This window comes from Salvia splendens, chromosome 8, assembly GCF_004379255.2.
Source record: "Salvia splendens isolate huo1 chromosome 8, SspV2, whole genome shotgun sequence".
NCBI lineage: Eukaryota > Viridiplantae > Streptophyta > Magnoliopsida > Lamiales > Lamiaceae > Salvia > Salvia splendens.
Genome location: NC_056039.1, coordinates 26,031,923 through 26,052,631, shown reverse-complemented (window position 1 = coordinate 26,052,631; position 20,709 = coordinate 26,031,923). Strand labels below are relative to the sequence as shown.

The 20,709-nt window shown below is 41.8% G+C and overlaps 1 protein-coding gene across 1 annotated transcript; it reads left to right on the top strand.

The window, feature by feature from the left end:
• Nucleotides 1-555: 555 nt before the first annotated feature.
• LOC121745155 (primary amine oxidase-like) lies at nucleotides 556-6,011 on the top strand. Its single transcript, XM_042138953.1, has 5 exons — nucleotides 556-1,165; nucleotides 2,008-2,678; nucleotides 2,816-2,929; nucleotides 4,789-5,336; nucleotides 5,691-6,011. Exons 1-5 carry the CDS (start codon nucleotides 577-579, stop codon nucleotides 5,899-5,901), a joined length of 2,133 nt encoding a protein of 710 aa, XP_041994887.1. The 5' UTR covers nucleotides 556-576; the 3' UTR covers nucleotides 5,902-6,011.
• Nucleotides 6,012-20,709: the final 14,698 nt, after the last annotated feature.

The following is a 20,709-nucleotide window of genomic DNA, read 5'->3' as shown; positions in this document are numbered from 1 at the left end:
ATATATACGAGTGCATTTATTTGATCTAATTTACTCGTCTATTTTACTTTTTCCGAAAAGATTCTTTTGTATTTTCCATTTACAATTTTTATTTGCTCTAAGATGTTACATATTCAATTTCCCATATTAGCCATAAGAGCAATTGATATAGGGTTTATAGATTAAGTAATCTATGTCTTTTAACAGTCTAATATTTTGGAATGGGTTCTCCTATTTAATCTTTATCATTGGAACTTTAATTGAGAGTCCAAATGGTTTAGAATGGTGGCCGGACAAAGAAGTCGATGTGATCAATGGGTACGTTTGGGGTGACTCGGAGTGATGGCCAGACAAAGAACTAGTCGTGACCAATGAGAACTCAAAGTGGTAGTCTGGTAAAGAACTAGCAGTGACCAACGAGGACGTTGACCCTTAAAGGAGTCAATTGTTAAGGACTCAATTTTCCACATTAGCCATAAAAGCAATCGATATGAGATATATAGACTAAATGGGTTTTCTCTTTTAACAAACGCACTTGAATATATATGTATATATAAGACATATCAATCACTATTCTAACAAAAACACAGGGGGAAAATGGATGCAAGAAGTGTGTTGCTCCTCTTCTCCGCCGTCCTACTCACACTCTTCACTCTCTCCATCCTCTCATCGCCGCCCTCCCACAAGGCCGACCCCTCCAAAAATCGCAAGACACCTGCTTTCCTCCAAACTCCCACACACCACACCCCCCGCCGCCACTCCGCCGCCGTCCCCCACCACCCTCTCGACCCCCTCACCGTGACGGAGATCCACCGTGTCAAACACATAATCCAGAACCACCACTTCTTCACAAACAAAGCCTACGCCCTCCACTCCGTAGTCCTCGAGGAGCCCGAGAAGCAGGCGGTGCTCCGGTGGAGGAAGGGGAACCCCCTGCCACCGCGGAAGGCCGCCGTGGTGGCGCGCGCCGGTGGGGAGACCCTCGTGCTGACGGCGGACGTCGGCTCCGGCGAGGTGGTCCGCCACGAAGCCGGCCGGGCCTCGGGGTACCCGACCATGACGGTGGAGGACATGACGTCGGCGACGTGGGCCCCGCTCGCCAGCGCTGATTTCAATCGGACGGTGGTGGCGCGTGGCGTCGATTTGGAGGACCTCGCCTGCCTGCCTCTTTCCACTGGGTGGTTCGGTAAGTGGCTGCCGTCTCCTATTTTACCACCTTAGAATAGTTCCAAAATTATTGAAAAAATATTAATAATTCAGAAAAATGAAAAGGTGATTGTTATTGTTGCCACATTTAATGACTTTCGAATTTTAGTTCGAAAATTATGGAATTGACAATTTTTTGTTTTACATACTCTCCGTCCCACTTTAAGTGGAACATTTCTAATTCGGTACGAGATTTTATGTAGTGTTGTTTTGTGAGTAAAGTTGATAGAATAAAGTAAGCGAGAAAAAAAATTGAGGAACTAATGTTTCTATATTTAGAAAGGTGTCATTTAGAGTGAGATATTCAAAAAAAAATGTGTTACCTAGAGTGGCACTGAGACCGTATGTACAATGATTCCACTAGTAATATTAATATAGCTTAATTTTTCAATTAGATTGATGCTGATATGACAATATGAATGAATATTCGAGATGCCAAAATTCAGCCATGTCATATAAGAACGGACTTGGGGTAAATCATTCTTAATTGTAAAATGTAGTAATTTTTTTACAAGTATATTAGTAGTATACCGGCAATATCTTCAAAATTAGGCCAAAACTTGGTAATTTGCAAGTTATTATTCCTATAATTTGATTGTATACCATATATACGAAGACATTAACAATGATGATGCTCACACGAATTAAATTCATGATTTGAATTTTGGATTGTATTTTTAGTTTTAGGCCACAAATTAGATTTAAAACTTTCCAAAAATGACGTGACGAGTGACTGGTTCATTTGTTATACATCATGAATCATAGATAAGTTATCGTAATTTTTCTTCAATTTTGGGTTGATTATTATGATATATTGATCAGGCAAAAATGAGGAGAACAGAAGGTTGGTAAAAGTCCAATGCTACACCACCGAAGGCACCGCAAACTTCTACATGAGGCCAATCGAAGGCCTAACCGTCGTCGTCGATCTCGACACCCACGAGATATTAGAAATCACAGAGAAGGGCAGAGACGTACCCATTCCGAATGCAGCCAACACCGATTATCGTTTCGCGGCTCAAAATTCGTACCAACGGCTAGTGAATCCCATATCGCTCGAGCAACCAAAGGGCCCGAGCTTCACGGTGGAGGACAACCATTTGGTCAAGTGGGCAAACTGGGAATTTCACCTCAAACCCGACCCGAGGGCAGGTGTCATCATCTCAAGGGCCATGGTCCTCGACCCTGGGACGGGCGAGATGAGAAATGTTATGTACAAAGGACTCACATCCGAGCTCTTTGTGCCGTATATGGACCCCACGGATGCTTGGTACTTCAAGACGTATATGGATGCAGGGGAATACGGGTTTGGGCTGCAGGCCATGCCCCTCGACCCGCTTAACGACTGCCCAAGAAATGCCTATTATATGGATGGCGTGTTTGCTGCGGCCGATGGGACGCCATATGTTCGGTCTAGCATGGTTTGTGTGTTTGAGAGCTATGCAGGGGACATAGCGTGGAGGCACGCTGAGAGCCCCATCACCGGAATGGAGGTACTGTTTTAAAATGTCGCAATTACTTTTTCCAATTATTTCATCTATCTATAAGTTATCTGACCTAATATAATCTTAAAATGTGTCTTCTTATCATATTTTTCTTTATGTATCTTCTCTACTAAACGGTCCTGAAGATTCGGGAGGTCAGACCAAAGGTGACACTGGTGGTGCGTATGGCGGCGTCGGTAGCCAACTACGACTACATTGTGGACTGGGAGTTCCAAACCGATGGACTAATTAGGATCAAGGTAAGTAGGAGTGCACTTGTTGCTATACTTGGTTTAATTTTCTCTATCAATCCTTTTCGCTAGTTGGAAAATACACTCATCATCTTGTATTATTTATGTGGTGCCAAAAATTTTATACCTTTTGATTAGGAATGGGCCAAAATACTTTTTTGAATATACTTTGATCTAGACTTGTCCATAAACTAGGTGCTATTGTTGAAAATGACATAACGAATCTTTTTAACTTTGTTGGCTTTTTAACTAGGAAAGCATTATCAAATTAGAGATGTTAAAAGCGTCACAAAAAGGAAACCAATTTCTCCATTCAACTTCTTTATTGCACCTATAACTGATTGATCAATTTGATAATCAAGAATTTTCATGAGAAAATCGGGTTTATAGGCTACTTTGCCACTAAAATAACGAAAATGTACCCATTTTGTTATCTCTTCCATAAATGGGAAAAACGCCACCATAGTTGGCGTGTCTATAAGTAAAAACGCCAATATAGTTGGCGTTTTATAATGTCGTCGTATTTTAGTCGTATTTTCTCCAAATACAGTTAAGTTAAAACACGCCAACTTGGTTGGCGTGTTATGTGAAAAAACGCCAACCATGTTGGCGTTTTATACTTCGCTCTTTCCTTCAATTTTTTGCCGATGAAAACACTCATTCTGTATTGACTCGCCCACCCGATTGGCGTTTTTATAAGAGACACCCACCTGATTGGCCTTTTTACTGAAATACGCCACCCTCGCTGGCGTCTTTTCTGAAACACGCCACCTTCATTGGCGTTTTTATGGAGAAGCAAATTCAGTTATGGAGAAGCAAAAAAGCTTCTCTGTGAAACCCAGTTCTTGGTCTCCTCCTCTTCACGATTAATCATCTCCGTCATCTTCTGCTTCACCCCGCTTCCATTCATTTGAGCGCCCAGAATCTCGGTGTGGAGAGCTCCGAAGCATTCAGGCACGCTTCTTCGGATATGATAAATTCAATCTCAATGGATGAAAGCTTTGTGGGCGGTGGCAATTCTTCTTCTTCTTCTTCTTCTTCTTCTTCTTCATCTCCAGCTGTTGCTGCTGACGTGGCGGCGGAGAGCGAAGGTAGTTTGCTAACTGCAAATTCTAGCTCCACCCCTTTTGGTAATAGCAAGAATCTATTTATTGATGGTGTTAATGTTTCGGATAGTACCAACTGTGGGAAGTTGTGAATTTTGATGAGAAAGTTGGAGAATTGAGTGGTGTGGTGGTGGAGGGAGTTTCTAGTGAGAGAGAGGATAGTTCAAATTCTAGCTCCACCCCTTTTGGTGAAAACAAGAATTTGTTTGTTGATGGTGTTAATTCTTCAGATAGTACTAATCCAACAAGGAAATTGTGAATGTTGATGGGAAAGTTGGAGAATTGAGTGGTGTGGTGGTGGAGGGGGTTTCTAGTGAGAGAGGGGATAGTTCAATCAGAAGTAATGTTGGTGATGGGAAGAGCAAAGTATAAAACGCAGGCGTTTTTTAGAAAAGCAAAGTATATAACACGCCAACATAGTTGGCGTTTTTTCACGTAACACGCCAATGTTGGTTGGCGTGTTTTAACTTAACTGTATTTGGAAAAAATACGACGACATTATAAAACGCCAACTATGTTGGCGTTTTTACTTATAGACACGCCAACCATGGTGGCATTTTTCCCATTTATGGAAGAGATAATAAAATTGGTACATTTTCGTTATTTTAGTGGCAAAGTAGCCTATAAACCCGATTTTCTCAAACTTTCATAACTAAAATTTGATATATTTTTTAATATTCTCTACAAATAAGATTGGACATGACTTTCTGGTCATAATTAAACATGACAACTGAACGGCGTATAATATTTTGATCGTACTAGGTTGGGCTAAGTGGAATACTGATGGTGAAAGGCTCTACTTATTCCAACACCAACCAAGTTAACAATGAAGAGGACCTCTACGGCACACTCTTGTCCGAGAACGTGATCGGTGTCATCCACGACCACTTTATCACCTTCTACCTTGACATGGACGTCGACGGCGCCAACAACTCCTTCGTCAAAGTCAATCTCCAACGTGAGTACGCCTCACCGGCAGAGTCCCCCCGGATGAGCTACTTGAAAGCCGTGAGGAAGGTGGCCAAGACGGAGAAAGATGCCCAAGTCAAGATCAATCTCCACGATCCGTCCGAGTTCCACATCGTAAACCCTACCAAGAAGACGAGGGTGGGAAACCCCGTTGGGTACAAGCTCGTCCCCAGTGGCACCGCAGCCAATCTCCTTGATCCCAAAGATCCTCCGCAGCAGCGGGGCGCCTTCACCAACAACCAGATCTGGGTCACGCCTTACAACACCTCCGAGCAATGGGCCGGGGGCGCGTTCGTCAGCCAGAGCCATGGCGACGACACTCTACAAGTGTGGTCTAACAGGTACATATACTTCCTCTGTCCACCATTTAAAAAACAATTTTGTCATTTTAGTTGTCCACGATTTAAATAACTATTTACTTTTTTTCGTCTTTTGGTATACAGACCTCATATTCTAATAACTTTTTACACTCATAATCCATTATAAAACCAATATAAAAATTGGTCCCACGTTCCACTCACTTTTCTGCCTTTACTTTTCTCTAGAAAGTCAATCAATTTCTTAAAACTCGTGCAGAGTCAAAATGAGTTTTTAAATAGTGGACAAAGCTTGTGTTTGTTTGAAAGCTATTGCATACGAGCGGGGTGGGTTTTGCCATGGGCGAACATTATGCGTGTCCCTCGTCGATGATGCAGGGATAGGAGCATAGAGAAGAAGGATATTGTAGTGTGGTACACATTAGGGTTCCATCATGTTCCATGCCAAGAAGACTTCCCCATTATGCCCACCGTGTCTTCGAGCTTCGATCTTAAGCCGGTGAATTTCTTCGAGCGTAATCCGATTCTTAACATTCCTCCAAACTTTGAGAATGATCTTCCTGTTTGCAAAGCTGATGCATCAGCTTAATTAGATATCCACTTGTGGATAGGAAATGAATGCTTCGAGAAATCAGAGGTCTTTGTTTTCTTGTATATATGCTTGGATTTGGAATAATAAGACTCTTTTCTCAGTTGAAATTTTCATTAGACTCGATTTCAATATTAAGTACTCATATATTACCAAAAATGCCTAAATGGTCGATTGAAAACTGTGTGAAAAAAGGGTATTTTGGCCCTTAAGAGTTGTGTCTTGTGAAACATTTCTCATTGTGTAGGCTTATGGACTATATTAGACCAAGTCATGGACTATGTTGTTCCTTTGTGTGTGTTAGATATTTAAGCCCTTCTTGGTATGTTAAGTGGAATAAGAAAAGAATGGAACTAACATGAGAATGGAATGATTCTATTCTTTTGCTTGGTAGCAACAAGGAAGACAAAAGCAATGAAATTGCTATTTATTGGTTGATTTCATTTCTATATATGGTTGGTACCTACAAATAATATAGGAAGAGAACGGAAAAAAATGGAATGAAATGTTAATAATTAATATGCTTATTACACCGAAAAATCAATTATGTTCAAAAATTATTTCACCAAAAATTTTGAATCATATTGTGTGTCGTGTGCACGCGCGCATTATGTGAAAGTGTATATAGTGTTTAAATTTTTTTTTAGATTATTAAAAATTTTAAATGTTAGTCTTGTTATTAAATCTAAAAATAATAAAATTGAGATGATATTGAATTGAAATATAATACTACCTCCATCCATAAAAAATAGTCTCATGTGTAAAGGAATAAAGTAAGAAATAAGAAGAAAAAAAAGTAGTTAAAGTAAGAGAGATAAAAAGAAAAAAAAGTATGTATAGAGAAATGAGAAAAAATGGATAAAGTATATAAGATAAATATTCCATTTTATGAAATAAGACTATTTTTTTGGATATCCCAAAGTGTCAAAATGAGACTATTTTTTGTGGACAGAAAAAAATAACATAATATATTGTTTAATTTTATAAAATCTAAAATAAGAAAGAGAACGGAAAGGAATGACCATTCTTTAGCTAAATGGAAAGAATAGATATTTCCGTCTAAATGGAATAGTAATTCCTAAAGAAAAACTTGTCAAACAAAAGAATAGAATAAAAATAAAAATATCATTACATTCTATTATACCAAGCAGTATCTTCAAATATTGTCGTGTTATATTTTGACATCTGCTTTGCAAATTAGAACTCTCTATTTTTCCCTTTTGCATAAATCTAAACAATTTCTTTTCAAATTTCCAAAATTTCTCGTCCTTCCTTATTTATTAAATATACCTTTTCAATATACTGATAATTTTGTAGATTTTGAAACTAATAGTAACTGCTGGTTTAGTGGTTTCCACTTTCCACACAATAAAGTTCAATGAAAGTAGTGGTTGCAGTGGCCCGAAATAAATACGTTATGTTAGTTTTTAGTTTTTGTAAGAGCCCACACATTATGATTAGGTGATCCGAAATAACTTCATTGGGCCCCATATAAATTCCTTTTAACCCATAGTCAAAGCCCAAATATCTTTATCCCACGTTTTATTCCACATGTTTGACTTAGCATAATTTCGACTTACCATAGTTCAAATAAATACTCCGTTTTTGATTTACATGCATGTCATACTTACCATAATTTCAGTACAAATAAAGATTGGTTTTTGGGGTCTTTCATCATCTGGTATGTTTTCTATCAAATCTGCTTATAATGTTCTGGTGGAAGGATAGAGGTCACAGATCTTCTTACTATGGAAGAGAATTTGGAGCTGGTACGGACCACAAAGGATTAAAACTTTTTTTTGGCTGCTCCTGAATAATGGGATCCTAACAAATGCGGAGAGAGCAAGAAGACATATTTCTCCGTCAGCTATGTGTAGCATGTGTGGTTGTGAAGAGGAGACTGCTCTACATATGCTACGAGATTGCATCCACGCAAAAAGGATATGGGAAGGAATGACTTATGAGATATGGAGGAGAGGTTTTTTTGATGTGGCCTTAAATGTGACGGATTGGATTATTCAAAATATCAGCTTAAAAATCTTGTTAGGAAGTGGAGTCAAATGGTGCACGGTATATGGAGTAGGCTGCTGGCAAATTTGAAAAAGGCGATGTGACTTCATCTTTAAAGGAGAGAGAATTAGCCTGATAGAGAGCATGATTCAGATTGTTAGTATAGCAAAGACGGTGGAAGAAGCTAAAATGGCAAACGATACAGCCATTGGAGTAGCTCGACTACCCACTTTTGTCAGTTGCCCCCTCTACCGGATATCCTTAAGCTCAATATTAACGCATCGCTAGAGGGAGGATCATGACATGCTTTTGGTGGTGGTCTCATCCGTGATACTACAGGATCTTGGAGGTATGGTTTTGTTGCTAATATTGGAGTGTGTTCTATTTTGACTGCTGAAATTTGATGCTTATTTCATGGGCTACAGTTGGAAAAGAATATGGGTATTCGAAAGTTGGAGGTGGAGAGTAATAGTTTCACTGGTGTGTCCATGATTGTGAGGAACTTTGAAGTGACCATCAATCGCAGATCTATAGTACGTAAAGTGCAGAGTTTGTTACATGAGTTTGACTCAGTGGTGCTCCGTCACGTGCACAGGGAAGGAAATTTCGTTGTTGACTTTCTGACACATTACGCATACAACTTTCATAAAGGTATCCATGTTTTAGAGTCTCCTCCTTCGGGTCTTAGTATTTGGTTGATGCATGTAGGGGTGGGTAGGTACGATATACCTTACCGAAACCATCATACCGTATACCTTATTATAAATTCGGTATACAAAAAAATCATACCTTTACCTTACCAAAATTTTCGGTATACCATATTTTCGATATGACCGATTTCCATACTGATGTCGTACCTCATTTTCGGTATTCTGTACCAAAGTTCGATATACCGTACTTTTGCGGTATACCTTAATTTCAACATCAATGAAAATAGATAATTTAAGTTTTTAAAATATTATTTATATTTTATAATTAAAAAAAATATATTAAATATATTTTATTCATAATTATAATTAAATTCAAAATAATTTTATAATTTTAAAATATATGAAATATATTTTTTATATAATTATATTTATATTTTATGGTATATACCTTAATTTACGGTATATACCGAATTTCGGTATGAAGCGGTATATGAAAATTCATACCGTTACTTTACCGAAATCTTTCGGTAAAGTATCATATCGTACAGAAAATCACGGTATACCAAAAATTTAGTATTTTCGGTACTATAAGGCCGGTATTTCGGTATTTCGACATTTTTCCCCAGCCCTAGATGCATGATAGATTAGGTGTTTCTTACGTTCGTGATAGGTGCGGTTCTCACTTGTGTGTGCTTTTATGCTAGGTTAAGCTTCTCAAACTAGAGAATCCGCTAGATCACAAGGTCTAGGAACTCGGAGGATCTCAGAAGTCTCAGTCGTTGGACACACAAATTCCGCATTAAAAAAAACCCTCAACCCGCTATACTATGAATTAGTATAGGGAAGCAGGGGTCGATCCCACGAAGATGGACGCGTAAGAAAGCATTTGGAAGACTCTGGAAGGGTGAATGACTGCTGCCATGCAAATTTTGGGTTGAGGTATAACTACTATTAGACCTAGGAACGAGTTAAACACTAGACCTAGGAAACTGAAAACATCATGCTAACATCGAACATCCTCATACATACGAGATATTAAACTAACTTCCTAGACCGGGCGAACAACTTCCTAATATAGCTAGACAGAAAGCGAGTAAACAGTGGGGACCATGTTCCAGAAATAGCAAGTACGTAATAAAAGCTGCAAATAACAAACTAAGAATTTAACTAACAACGGCGAGCATCTCATTACCCGAATCAAACGCGAACATGAAGAAAATAGAGCACATATCCAGATTCGAACAGAATGTAAAAGTTCGGACGTCGGAAACTTGCAAATAGCCGAAAATAAAACAGATCTACATATACTAGACGGAATGAAATGAAAACACGAAAATTAGGCATCAATCACGATCAACTCTGTTTCAGATCCAGACGTCGGATGCTTAATCCACTCCGGATCCAAGCAATCTGAATCCAACAACAACCAAAATCAACTCCCTGAACTCTGATTCTGTTCAGATCCGCCACAATCCTCAACGATTTTACTTCAAATCAACAAGCAAATGCGAAAAGCATCCAATCGAGTAAACAACCACAAACGCAGAAATAAAAATGTCACGCCTGCATTTTATAAGGATAGAAAACACGGTTGATCGCGACTAGAGAAGGATTAAAGAAGCGGAGAAGAAAGGGGAAAACAACACAACTCGATCAAAACAAATGGGAATAGCTCGAATAAAATCAGAGTATCTCAACAATCCACAACTCAAAAAGAATATTATCTCAGCGATACAAGAACTCAAAAGAAGGACAATTACTTAGCGGAAGCATTTGAGAGAAGGAATATGCCACGTGTGAAGACATGACACATTCTAGACACTTAAATTTCTTCAATGGTCTTGCTCAACACCCACCACACCCGTCACGCTCAACCTGCACATTTTTTAAAAGAAATGCAGGGCTGAGTACTTGATGCACTCAGTGGACTCATGCCGAAAACATTTTATAAAAAGTATTTATCATGCCACCATTGAGTGACCTTGGGGTTTTAACTTTAGAAATCGCCCAAGACACTAAAATCATTTCCATTGTAAAAACTCGTGACTGCGCAGTCATTTTCCCATAGATGTCTACCATATCTGATCCATTGATGACAAGGAATGTGGCCACATTCCAAGTCACTAGACCGGCCGACCCAAAAGACGGCTCACGATCTCCATAGGTGTACACTAGCCTGAATAGGGACTCACTCCCTAGACAGACCCGAATTCGATTATCCATTGATGGCAGAAGCCACATCAGATAGGTTCCATAGAATAAAACAAAACACGACATGACAAATATTCATATCATTTTCACATAAAAATATACTTAGGGCATTGCCCTTATTTAAAAAGAAAGCCCACCTCGTTCTCTTAATATTCTTAACTTGAAAACTCTCACTTCGCCTTACTCGCTTGCGAAAGAAAACCCTTTTGAAATAAAATAATAAACTCATCAACTCAAGAAAACATCTAATTAGAATGCATGCATCCTACATGTGTGCTCGTATTATTTTATCCATGGTTTTCATAAAACGAATTCAAAGTTCTCGCACACAGTGGGTTCAATTACTTCTTTGTCTACAGTCCGAGGTTAACATATTCCAACCTATCGCGTAGAATAAACTAACTGAAAACCCAAATTCTATTTACTAAAGAAGCCCAACAATCTAAATAACCAAAACACATATTTATTACAGTTAAGAGGCCCAGCACATTTATTAAACTAAAGAAAAGAAATAGAGATTAGTTCATATGCTCCCACCATCAACACGCAACTCTCTCTCTCTGCCTCAACTTTCCAATCCCTCTCTTCTTCCTTTTATCTCTCTGGTTCTCTACTGCTCCAGTAGTCACCGCCCAAAGCTGCCGAAATTCACTGCCGTCACTGCTGCTGTGCGCGCGGCGATTCACCGTCGTGGCCCTCCGTCTATCTCTCTCGGGTTCCACCGCCAACACCGATCACCGTCGTTGCCCTCCTCTCTTTCCAGTTCAGCCACCGCTACCGGAGTTGTCCGTCGGCTTCGACAGCTCCTTTTCCACCCCCGAAACAACCCCGATTAACACCGCAGATGAGTTTGTTTTTTTTATTCTATGGATTAAAGTGCGATTCTTTAATTCATTTTGCTTTGATTCATTCAATTCGGAGATCGGTTTTCAACTTTCATGAGATGTAAAAATTTGAGGCAATTTCAGAGGGAAAAGATGTTGGGTATGTGGTGTACTAATGCATATGGAACTTGTGAAATCAAACAAGGGAACTTGAGACCTTGGGGTTTACCTTATGCAGCGAAGAATCTGCCTTTGCTTCTCTATCCCTCGCGGATCTCTACTCTACTTTTTCTCAGATTTATGAAAGGTGAAAAACGTACGTGTGGGGATGGTTATATAATAGATTATGTGGGGATTTTGTTTGTTGGAGAGATTTTAGGGAGCGGAGATATGGGAGAAACCGCATTATATTTTGATAATTTGGATCTGTTTGATATTTATTTGCAGATCACGGAGGAGGAAAATCATATCACGGATGAGGAAAATCTTTGTAGAATCTTTAATTATCTTTGAATTATTGACTTGGTGAGTCAACAGGAAAAGATTTAATTAGATAAATTTGATTTTTTTTCTCTCCTTTATTTTTCGGGGTGTTACAAAAAACATCATTCATGCTCGAAATCAACATTGCCATATCTGAAAACAGAAATTGCATAAAGTCACGAGAATTCAACAGGAAACAAAGCCGAGCTTCGAACGGCGAAGCTCGGTGAAATTCACGTCAGCAAAATAAAACGAAAACAAATAATTGTATCTTCGCCCTTCGTGAGGATGGTGTTACACAGCAAACCAACAGCAAACGAAACCCGAAACCCCATCTGGTTCCCGGAAAAATAAAAAACCAAAGTGTGTAGAAGTGTGTGTAAGCTGAGAGCTACAAGGCCTAAGTGCCTAGAAACCCCGGAACGAACTCTCCCCTTTTAATTGCATGTTCTCTTCTTTATATAGGTGCAGGGTTGATCTTCTAGAAGCCTTCGCAGAAATCTCTATTCTGCCCTTCAGCATCCGTGATCTCCTCCGTCTAGCCATTTTTTTCATATTGCTCACTTTTCTCGCCAGTTCCTTGCGCCATGCAAGCGTCCTTCTCTTTTTCCTGGACTTGGCGAACTTTCTACACACCTGGCTTAAAAAGGTGTGTTAGACCCCGTAAATATATGAATTCAACCCCTTAATCAATGCATGAAATTAGCCGTATCAAACTGTTCACACCTAAACAATACTTGTTCTCAAGTATGAAAGACAAGAAAAAAGAAATAAGGCGAATTTTAATCCATGATTATCCTATGACCGACTCTACAAACAAAACACAAACTCCTAGACCTAAACATACTACACACTCACAAAAAAAAATAAACACTTAAAGAAAAACACAAAGGCATGAACTAGCTTCAACTTTTGGGCAGCCGTCCCCACAAGCTTAAGGTCTATCTGATTCGTCTACAGTCTCCAAATCCTCCCCTTTCCTACTTCCACCTAATTGGTCTGTTAGTTCGTCAAGATAGCATATTGACTTCCCAATTGTTGGATTCACTCGATCACTCAATCCTCACCAGGGATGTTAAGATCGAATTACTCTTAAGTCAATGTTACACCAGTGATGCGTCGGGTTATGAGAGTTTCTCCTTCCTATAGTTCTTCTTTTCACTTCCTGGGTCAGGTTACTATTGCTTCCTGCCCTTAGGAATTTCTCTTTTGCTACCATATTTTCTTGGACTTCGTCCAGCTTATACCTCCGAAATTTTTATTTTATTCATCCCCTGGACTTTGTCCAGCTTATACCTCATTTCTTGGACTTCGTCCAGGTTATACCTCCTGAACCCATTTTTTTGTTTCGGCCCATTTTTATACAAGTTAGCTCACAAAGTTTCGGCTTATAACTCACTCTTATAGATGGGCTTCACAACTAGGTTATCTAAGGCATCCTCTATCGTCCTTACTTCATTCAAACCGACTTCAGCTTATTAAGGAAACATGCCTCAAAGTTGACATGCATCCTATCTTCAATTGCTCTTACTAAGGGAATCTTGTCTTATTATATTCACTAGCTCACGCGACACAAAAAAAACTAGACCTAAAGACACCTATTCACATTAAAACACAACTGTACGACTCCCTCCCCCTCACACTTCACTCACGCTTGTCCCCAAGCTATCATAGTGAAGGGGGGAAACAGGGGAGTACAAGACAGACAACCACGAAACACATAACAAAAGACACTCATAAACAAAACAAACTTCTCACACTTAGACCGAGCAACGGGCTAAGTGGGAGAAAGCACAATAGCTATAAACCAAAACATGCCCAAAAGAAACTCAAACTTCTCAGTCCAGCTTATACCTCTGAAATTTTTATTTTATTCCTCCCATGGACTTTGTCCAGCTTATACCTCATTTCCTGGACTTCGACCAGATTATACCTCCTGAACCCATTTTTTTGTTTCGGCCCCTTTTTATACAAGTTAGCTCACAAAGTTTCGGCTTATAACTCACTCTTATAGAGGGGCTTCACAACTAGGTTATCTAAGGTATCCTCTATCGTCCTTACTTCATTCAAACCGACTTCAGCTTATTAAGGAAACAGGCCTCAAAGTTGACATGCATCCTATCTTCAATTGCTCTTACTAAGAGAATCTTGTCTTATTATATTCACTAGCTCACGCGACACAAAAAAAAACTAGACCTAAAGACACCTATTCACATTAAAACACAACTGTACGACTCCATCCCCCTCCCACTTCACTCACGCTTGTCCCCAAGCTATCATAGTGAAGGGGGGAAACAGGGGAGTACAAGACAGACAACCACGAAACATATAACAACAGACACTCATAAACAAAACAAACTTCTCACACTTAGACCGAGCAACGGGCTAAGTGGGAGAAAGCACAACAGCTATAAACCAAAACATGCCCAAAAGAAACTCAAACTTCTCACACTTAGACCAAAATTGGGCTAAGTGGCAGAAGACACATAAAAAATACACAGACAAATATATACATCACAAGGCATGCTGGAATAACAAACACAAAAGCACAATCACAAACAGCAAACATATAAACATCTAAAAACAGAAAGAAAATAAAGAAAAAAACTGAGAGTAAAGTTACTTGGTCAAGGGGGGTTTCAATTCGGGGTTTGGCCCCCTCGGGAGCCAAACTGGGGTGGTACGTAGGGTCGGGTCACTTTTGCTTTCGTCCTGGCAGGCGACTCCGGCTTATCCTCCTCTTTCTCACTCGGTTGCGATACTGACACGGGCTTCTTCACTGACACGGGGATGGGAGTGTTGTATCAACAGATTTTCCCTCGGTAGTCTGCTTGGACATCTTGACCCGGGAAGTAGCAGCATGTTTGCCCTTCTTTTTTCGCTCTGCCGCCAGGCGGCATCCTTCTATTTCGTCTGCATCCCTGCTAGACCCAGGGACTATCTCCGCTCGTTCGCCCTTCGTTCCCGGGGCTAGATATTCCCCCTCCGTGTCACTCAAGTTTCGCCGGGCCCTACGCCTGGCCGCTCTCTTGTCCACCGGTGAGTGTGCGTCCGCCGGAATCTTGTCCAGATCTATCACTAAATTCAGCCCACTCTCTTTGGGCTCCGAAACATTATCAGTGACGGGGGTCCCCCACCTTTCAGACAAAATAGGGGTCCCCCCTCAATGTAGACAGGGGTTTCCCCCTCAGCAACTATCGGATCAGACATTAGGGCTTCACCGCCCAAGAACCTCTATGGGGTTTCCTCCTCAACAATCTTCTCAGAAATAACAGGGGATCCCCCCTCCGAAACACCAACATAGGTCTCCCCCTGAGCCACTACAACAGAAACATCAGGGGTTTCCTCCTCAATCAAACCGTCAATAGAAACAACAGGGGTTTCCCCATCACCCATACTTGCAGAAATAACAGGGGCTTCCCCCTCAACGACATGTGCTAAACCTTGATCACCAACCGCCATTTGCTCCAACCCCGCAGCTTGATCCGTCTTCTGTCCCTGTTCTTCGCCTAACGCGGCGTCTTTCTTTGGTGCGCTGGCGGACGGTTCGACTACTGTATGTACAACAACGGGTTGGGTCTTCGAATCAGCCGGAATTTGTGGTGGTGGTGGTGCGGTGGGTGCTGCTTTCTCCATCATCGTCGTGAACAGGGTGAAAGCTTTCATCGCCTCTTCTGCACCGCCGAATTTCTGCATTAATTCTGCCATGAACGTTTCCGCACTTGAATCGGCAGATGCGGTGGGGGTCCCTGCATTTAGTGCGTTCTCCGTGATCTGAATCTGAAAATTACATAAAATTCTTGGGAGAAAAACTTCGATTAGGGTAAGAGAAATGTAGGTTTGGCGAGAGTGAATTTGGGGATTTTTTAGGGTGAGAGAAAATTAGGTGTTTGGAAAATAAAGGAATACGGAGGGAAATAAGCGTTTTGGGTAAAGATGGAACGGTTGCAGGCGGTTGCATGCGTGACGTAAGCAACCGTACGTTTTCCTATAAAGTGAAAATTTGAAATTCGAAACGTCACCACTTCCCTCCTAAACTAAAATTTCTCTGCCCCATGTAAATGCTACTCTCTGCAATACCACACTTAGATAAAAATCAGTAAAAATGAAACGCCAAACTCCCAGGTCAAGGATTCACATGTGACAAAACAATTTCCCTAAGGAGTCTGATGTTTCAAAAATATTTTTGGAAGATTATAATTTTTTCCTTTGTTTGGTATTTTTTACTTTTTGAAAAGTAATTAAACTATTTACACTTTCAATTCAGTACTCCCGAGATCCCCTGAGTCAGTACATAGATTAAAAATGCATTCCCATTTACCTGACCCAGGAATTCTTTGAGAGCACTCCTTTCTAGACCACTTAGGTGATAATAGAGAGTGCGCGTAGTAGCACTTCCTCCACTACGCACAACTCATAATTGTCCCTAAAAACCTTTACCCGATGACCATTGACAAGGAAAGGAGTAGAGTTTGAGGCATTGCCCTGGATTTCCACAGCTCCGTTTGCTCGAAGGCCAACAATAGTGTATGACCCGATCCACTTGGACTTCAACTTCCCAGGCATCAGCTTGAGCCTGGATTGGAAAAGGAGGACCTTATGACCCACTTGTAGTTCCTTGAACCGGAGATTTTTGTCAAGCCAGAGCTTCGTCTTCTCCTTGTACCACATTGCAGACTCATTTGACTCCAGTCTTAGCTCATCCAGCTCTTGAAGTTGCAATTTCCGCTCTTCCTCGCAGGATTGGGGTCTCATATTGATCTCCTTGACCGCCCAATATGCTCGGTGTTCTATTCCCACGGGCAAGTGGCACATCTTGCCAAACACTATCCTGTAGGGCGACATCCCAATAGGCGTTTTGTATGCTGTCCTGTAAGCCCATAATGCATCTCCAAGCCTCTTACTCCAATCCTTCCTTGACGGATTCACCGTCTTCTCCAGTATCGCCTTTATCTCCCTGTTGGAGATCTCTGCCTGCCCATTAGACTGAGGATGGTACGGGGTGGAAAGTCTGTGGTGGACTTCGTACTTCCTCATCAAAGTTTCTATGGTTCGGTTACGGAAATGCGTCCCTTGGTCAGATATAATCGCTTAGGGCACGCCGTATCTGTTGAAAATGTTAGCCCTAAGAAATTTAGCCACCTCTTTGGCTTCACAAGACGTAGTAGCCTTGGCCTCTATCCATTTTGAAACATAATCTACAGCCACAAGGATGTATGTATTTCCGTACGAAGATGGAAATGGGCCCATGAAATCCATTCCCCAGACGTCAAAAATTTCACAAACGATTACTGGGACTTACGGCATTTCATCTCTTTTAAAAATTCCCCATGTTTGATGGCATCTCTCTCAGTTCTGACAGAATTCAAAAGCATCCTTGTGTAACGTAGGTCAATAAAATCCACTGTCTAGGACTTTCCTCGCAGTCTTCCTTGGTCCAAAATGACCTCCACATGCCAATGCATGGCAATGATTAAGCACGTCCCTCTGTTCCCATTCGGGGATACATCTCCTGATCACCTGGTCAGCTCCCATCCTCCACAAGTAAGGATCTTCCTAGAAATAATATTTTGCCTCGCTTTTGAGCTTCATCTTCTGGGCCCGGGAAATTTCTTGTGAACTGGGCACCTCCCCTGTGACCAAGTAATTTGCCAGGTCTGCGAACCATGGCTCAGTGTTCAGATGACATTTCCCTTTCTCAGAATCTCCTAGACCTGCTAACGCCATTATCATTTCCCAACTGATAGGTCTAGGAAATTTTCCTAGATAGTACAGATGCTCCTCTGGGAATGCATCAGGTATAGCTTCGTCCGTTTCCCCTTGGAAAATCCGACTCAGATGGTCAGCCACTTTATTCTCTGCCCCTTTTTGTCTCTGACTTCCCAATCGAATTCATGCAAAAGCAACACCCAACGGATTAACCTTGGCTTGGATTCTTTCTTCGTCAGCAAGTACTTGATAGCCACGTGGTCGGTGAAAACTATCACTCTCGACCCTAGTAGGTATGGGCAAAATTTCTCAAATGAATACACGACTGCCAGCATTTCCTTTTCCGTAGTGTCATAGTTTCTCTGGGCCTGGTTGAGTGTCTTCGATGCATAGAAGATCACGTAATTTTTTCCATCAATCATTTGTCCTAGCACCGCCCCACTGCGAAGTCGCTCGCGTCACACATTATCTCAAACGGTTGACTCCAGTCGGGCGCTCTGATAATAGGGGCAGATACTAATTTTTCTTTCAATAATTGAAAAGCCTGCTTACACTCTTCGTCGAAAATGAAATCAACATCATTATGCAACAGATTGGTAAGCGGCTGGGTAATCTTCGCGAAATCGTTTATGAATCTTCTGTAAAAACCTGCATGCCCTAGGAATCCCCTGACTTCTTTCTGATTCGTTGGGTAAGGCAACTTCGAAATCACTTCAACCTTTGCTTGGTACACCTGTATGCCTTTCTCCGAAACCACATGCCCCAAGACGATTCCCTTGGGTACCATGAAGTGACACTTCTCGAAGTTAATGACCAAACTCTTTTCCTGGCATCTCCTCAATACTACGTCCAAGCTAGCTAAACAGGACTCGAAAGAGTCCCCATATACGGTGAAGTCATCCATAAAAATCTCAATACAATCCTCTAGTAGATCCGAGAAGATACTCATCATACAGCGTTGAAAAGTGTCTGGCGCATTGCACAGTCCGAACGACATTCTTCTATAAGCATACGTGCTTAAGGGACACGTAAATGTAGTCTTCTCTTGATCCTCGGGGTATAGATCTGGAAGTATCCACTATACCCGTCAAGGAAACAAAAATATTGCGTCCCATCCAACCTCTCTAGCATCTGATCAATGAAGGGTAGGGGAAAATGATTCTTCCTAGTTGCTTCATTCAGTTTTCTGTAATCGATGCACATCCTCCACCCAGTGACAAATCGGGTAGGCACCAATTCATTCCTATCATTCGTAACTACTTGAATTCCTGACTTTTTAGGTACTATGTGAACCGGGCTGACCCATTCACTATCTGGAATAGAGTAGATGATTCCCAGCGAAAGCAGCTTCAAAACTTCCTTCAAAACTTCCTCTCTCATATTTAGATTCAGCTTGCGTTGCCGGTCTCTACAGGCCATCGCACCCTCCTCCAGCCTGATGTGGTGCATGCAAAGATCAGGACTGATCCCGACTTGGTCTGAGTGAGTCCATCCTATTGCCTCCTTGGTCTTTCTGATTTCCTCCAGTAGCTCCCTTTCCTGTTCCTCGGCCAAATCGCTGTTGATGATTACCGGGAAATTCTCGTTCTCTTCTAGGTAGGCATACTTGAGTCCTGGCGGAAGCGTCTTTAATTCCTTCTTGGGGGTACTTGTTTCCTGGGGCAAAGGATTTTTTTCTATAGCTTCTGTTGTCATTCCCTTCCCAGACCTAGAAGAAGTTTCCACACTAGCTACATGAGCTAATCCCCTTGACCTGGCTGACAATGGGGGTCTCAATTCGGGGTTTGGCCCCCTCGGGAGCCAAACTGGGGTGGTACGTAGGGTCAGGTCACTTTTGCTTTCTTCCTGGCCGGTGACTCCGGCTTATCCTCATCTTTCTCACTCGGTTGCGATACTGACACGGGCTTCTTCACTGACACGGGGATGGGAGTGTTGTATCAACAGATTTGCCCCCGGTAGTCTGCTTGGACTTCTTGACCTGGGAAGTAGCAGCATGTTTGCCCTTCTTTTTTCGCTCTGCCGCCAGGCGACATTCTTCTATTTCGTCTGCATCCCTGCTAGATCCCGGGACTATCTCCGCTCGTTCGCCCTTCGTTCCCGGGGCTAGATATTCCCCCTCCGTGGGCAGAGTCAGCTCTTCAATCTCGTCACTCAAGTTTCGTCGGGCCCTACGCCTGGCCGCTCTCTTGACCACCGGTGAGTCTGCGTCTGCCGGAATCTTGTCCAGATCTATCACTAAATTCAGCCCACTCTCTTTGGGCTCCGAAACATTATCAGTGATGGGGGTCCCCCACCTTTCAGACAAAATAGGGGTCCCCCCTCAATGTAGACAGGGGTTTCCCCCTCAGCAACTATCGGATCAGACATTAGGGCTTCACCGCCCAAGAACCTCTATGGGGTTTCCCCCTCAACAATCTTCTCAGAAATAACAGGGGATCCCCCCTCCGAAACACCAACATAGGTCTCCCCCTGAGCCACTTCAACAGAAACATCAGGGGTTTCCTCCTCAATCAAACCGTCAATAGAAACAACAGGGGTTTCCCCATCACCCATACTTGCAGAAATAACAGGGGCTTCCCCCTCAACGACATGTGCTAAACCTTGATCACCAACCGCCATTTGCTCCAACCCCGCAGCTTGATCCGCCTTCTGTCCCTGTTCTTCGCCTAACGCGGCGTCTTTCTTTGGTGCGCTGGCGGACGGTTCGACTACTGTATGTACAACAACGGGTTGGGTCTTCGAATCAGCCGGAATTTGTGGTGGTGGTGGTGCGGTGGGTGCTGCTTTCTCCATCATCGTCGTGAACAGGGTGAAAGCTTTCATCGCCTCTTCTGCACCGCCGAATTTCTGCATTAATTCTGCCATGAACGTTTCCGCACTTGAATCGGCAGATGCGGTGGGGGTCCCTGCATTTAGTGCGT

Excerpts from the sequence above, each read along its gene's own strand:
- LOC121745155 (XM_042138953.1), top strand. The coding sequence starts at position 577 with ATGGATGCAAGAAGTGTGTTGCTCCTCTTCTCCGCCGTCCTACTCACA. Across the intron at positions 2,679-2,815 it reads GCCCCATCACCGGAATGGAG|ATTCGGGAGGTCAGACCAAA; the intron begins GTACTGTTTTAA and ends ACGGTCCTGAAG. Across the intron at positions 2,930-4,788 it reads ATGGACTAATTAGGATCAAG|GTTGGGCTAAGTGGAATACT; the intron begins GTAAGTAGGAGT and ends TGATCGTACTAG.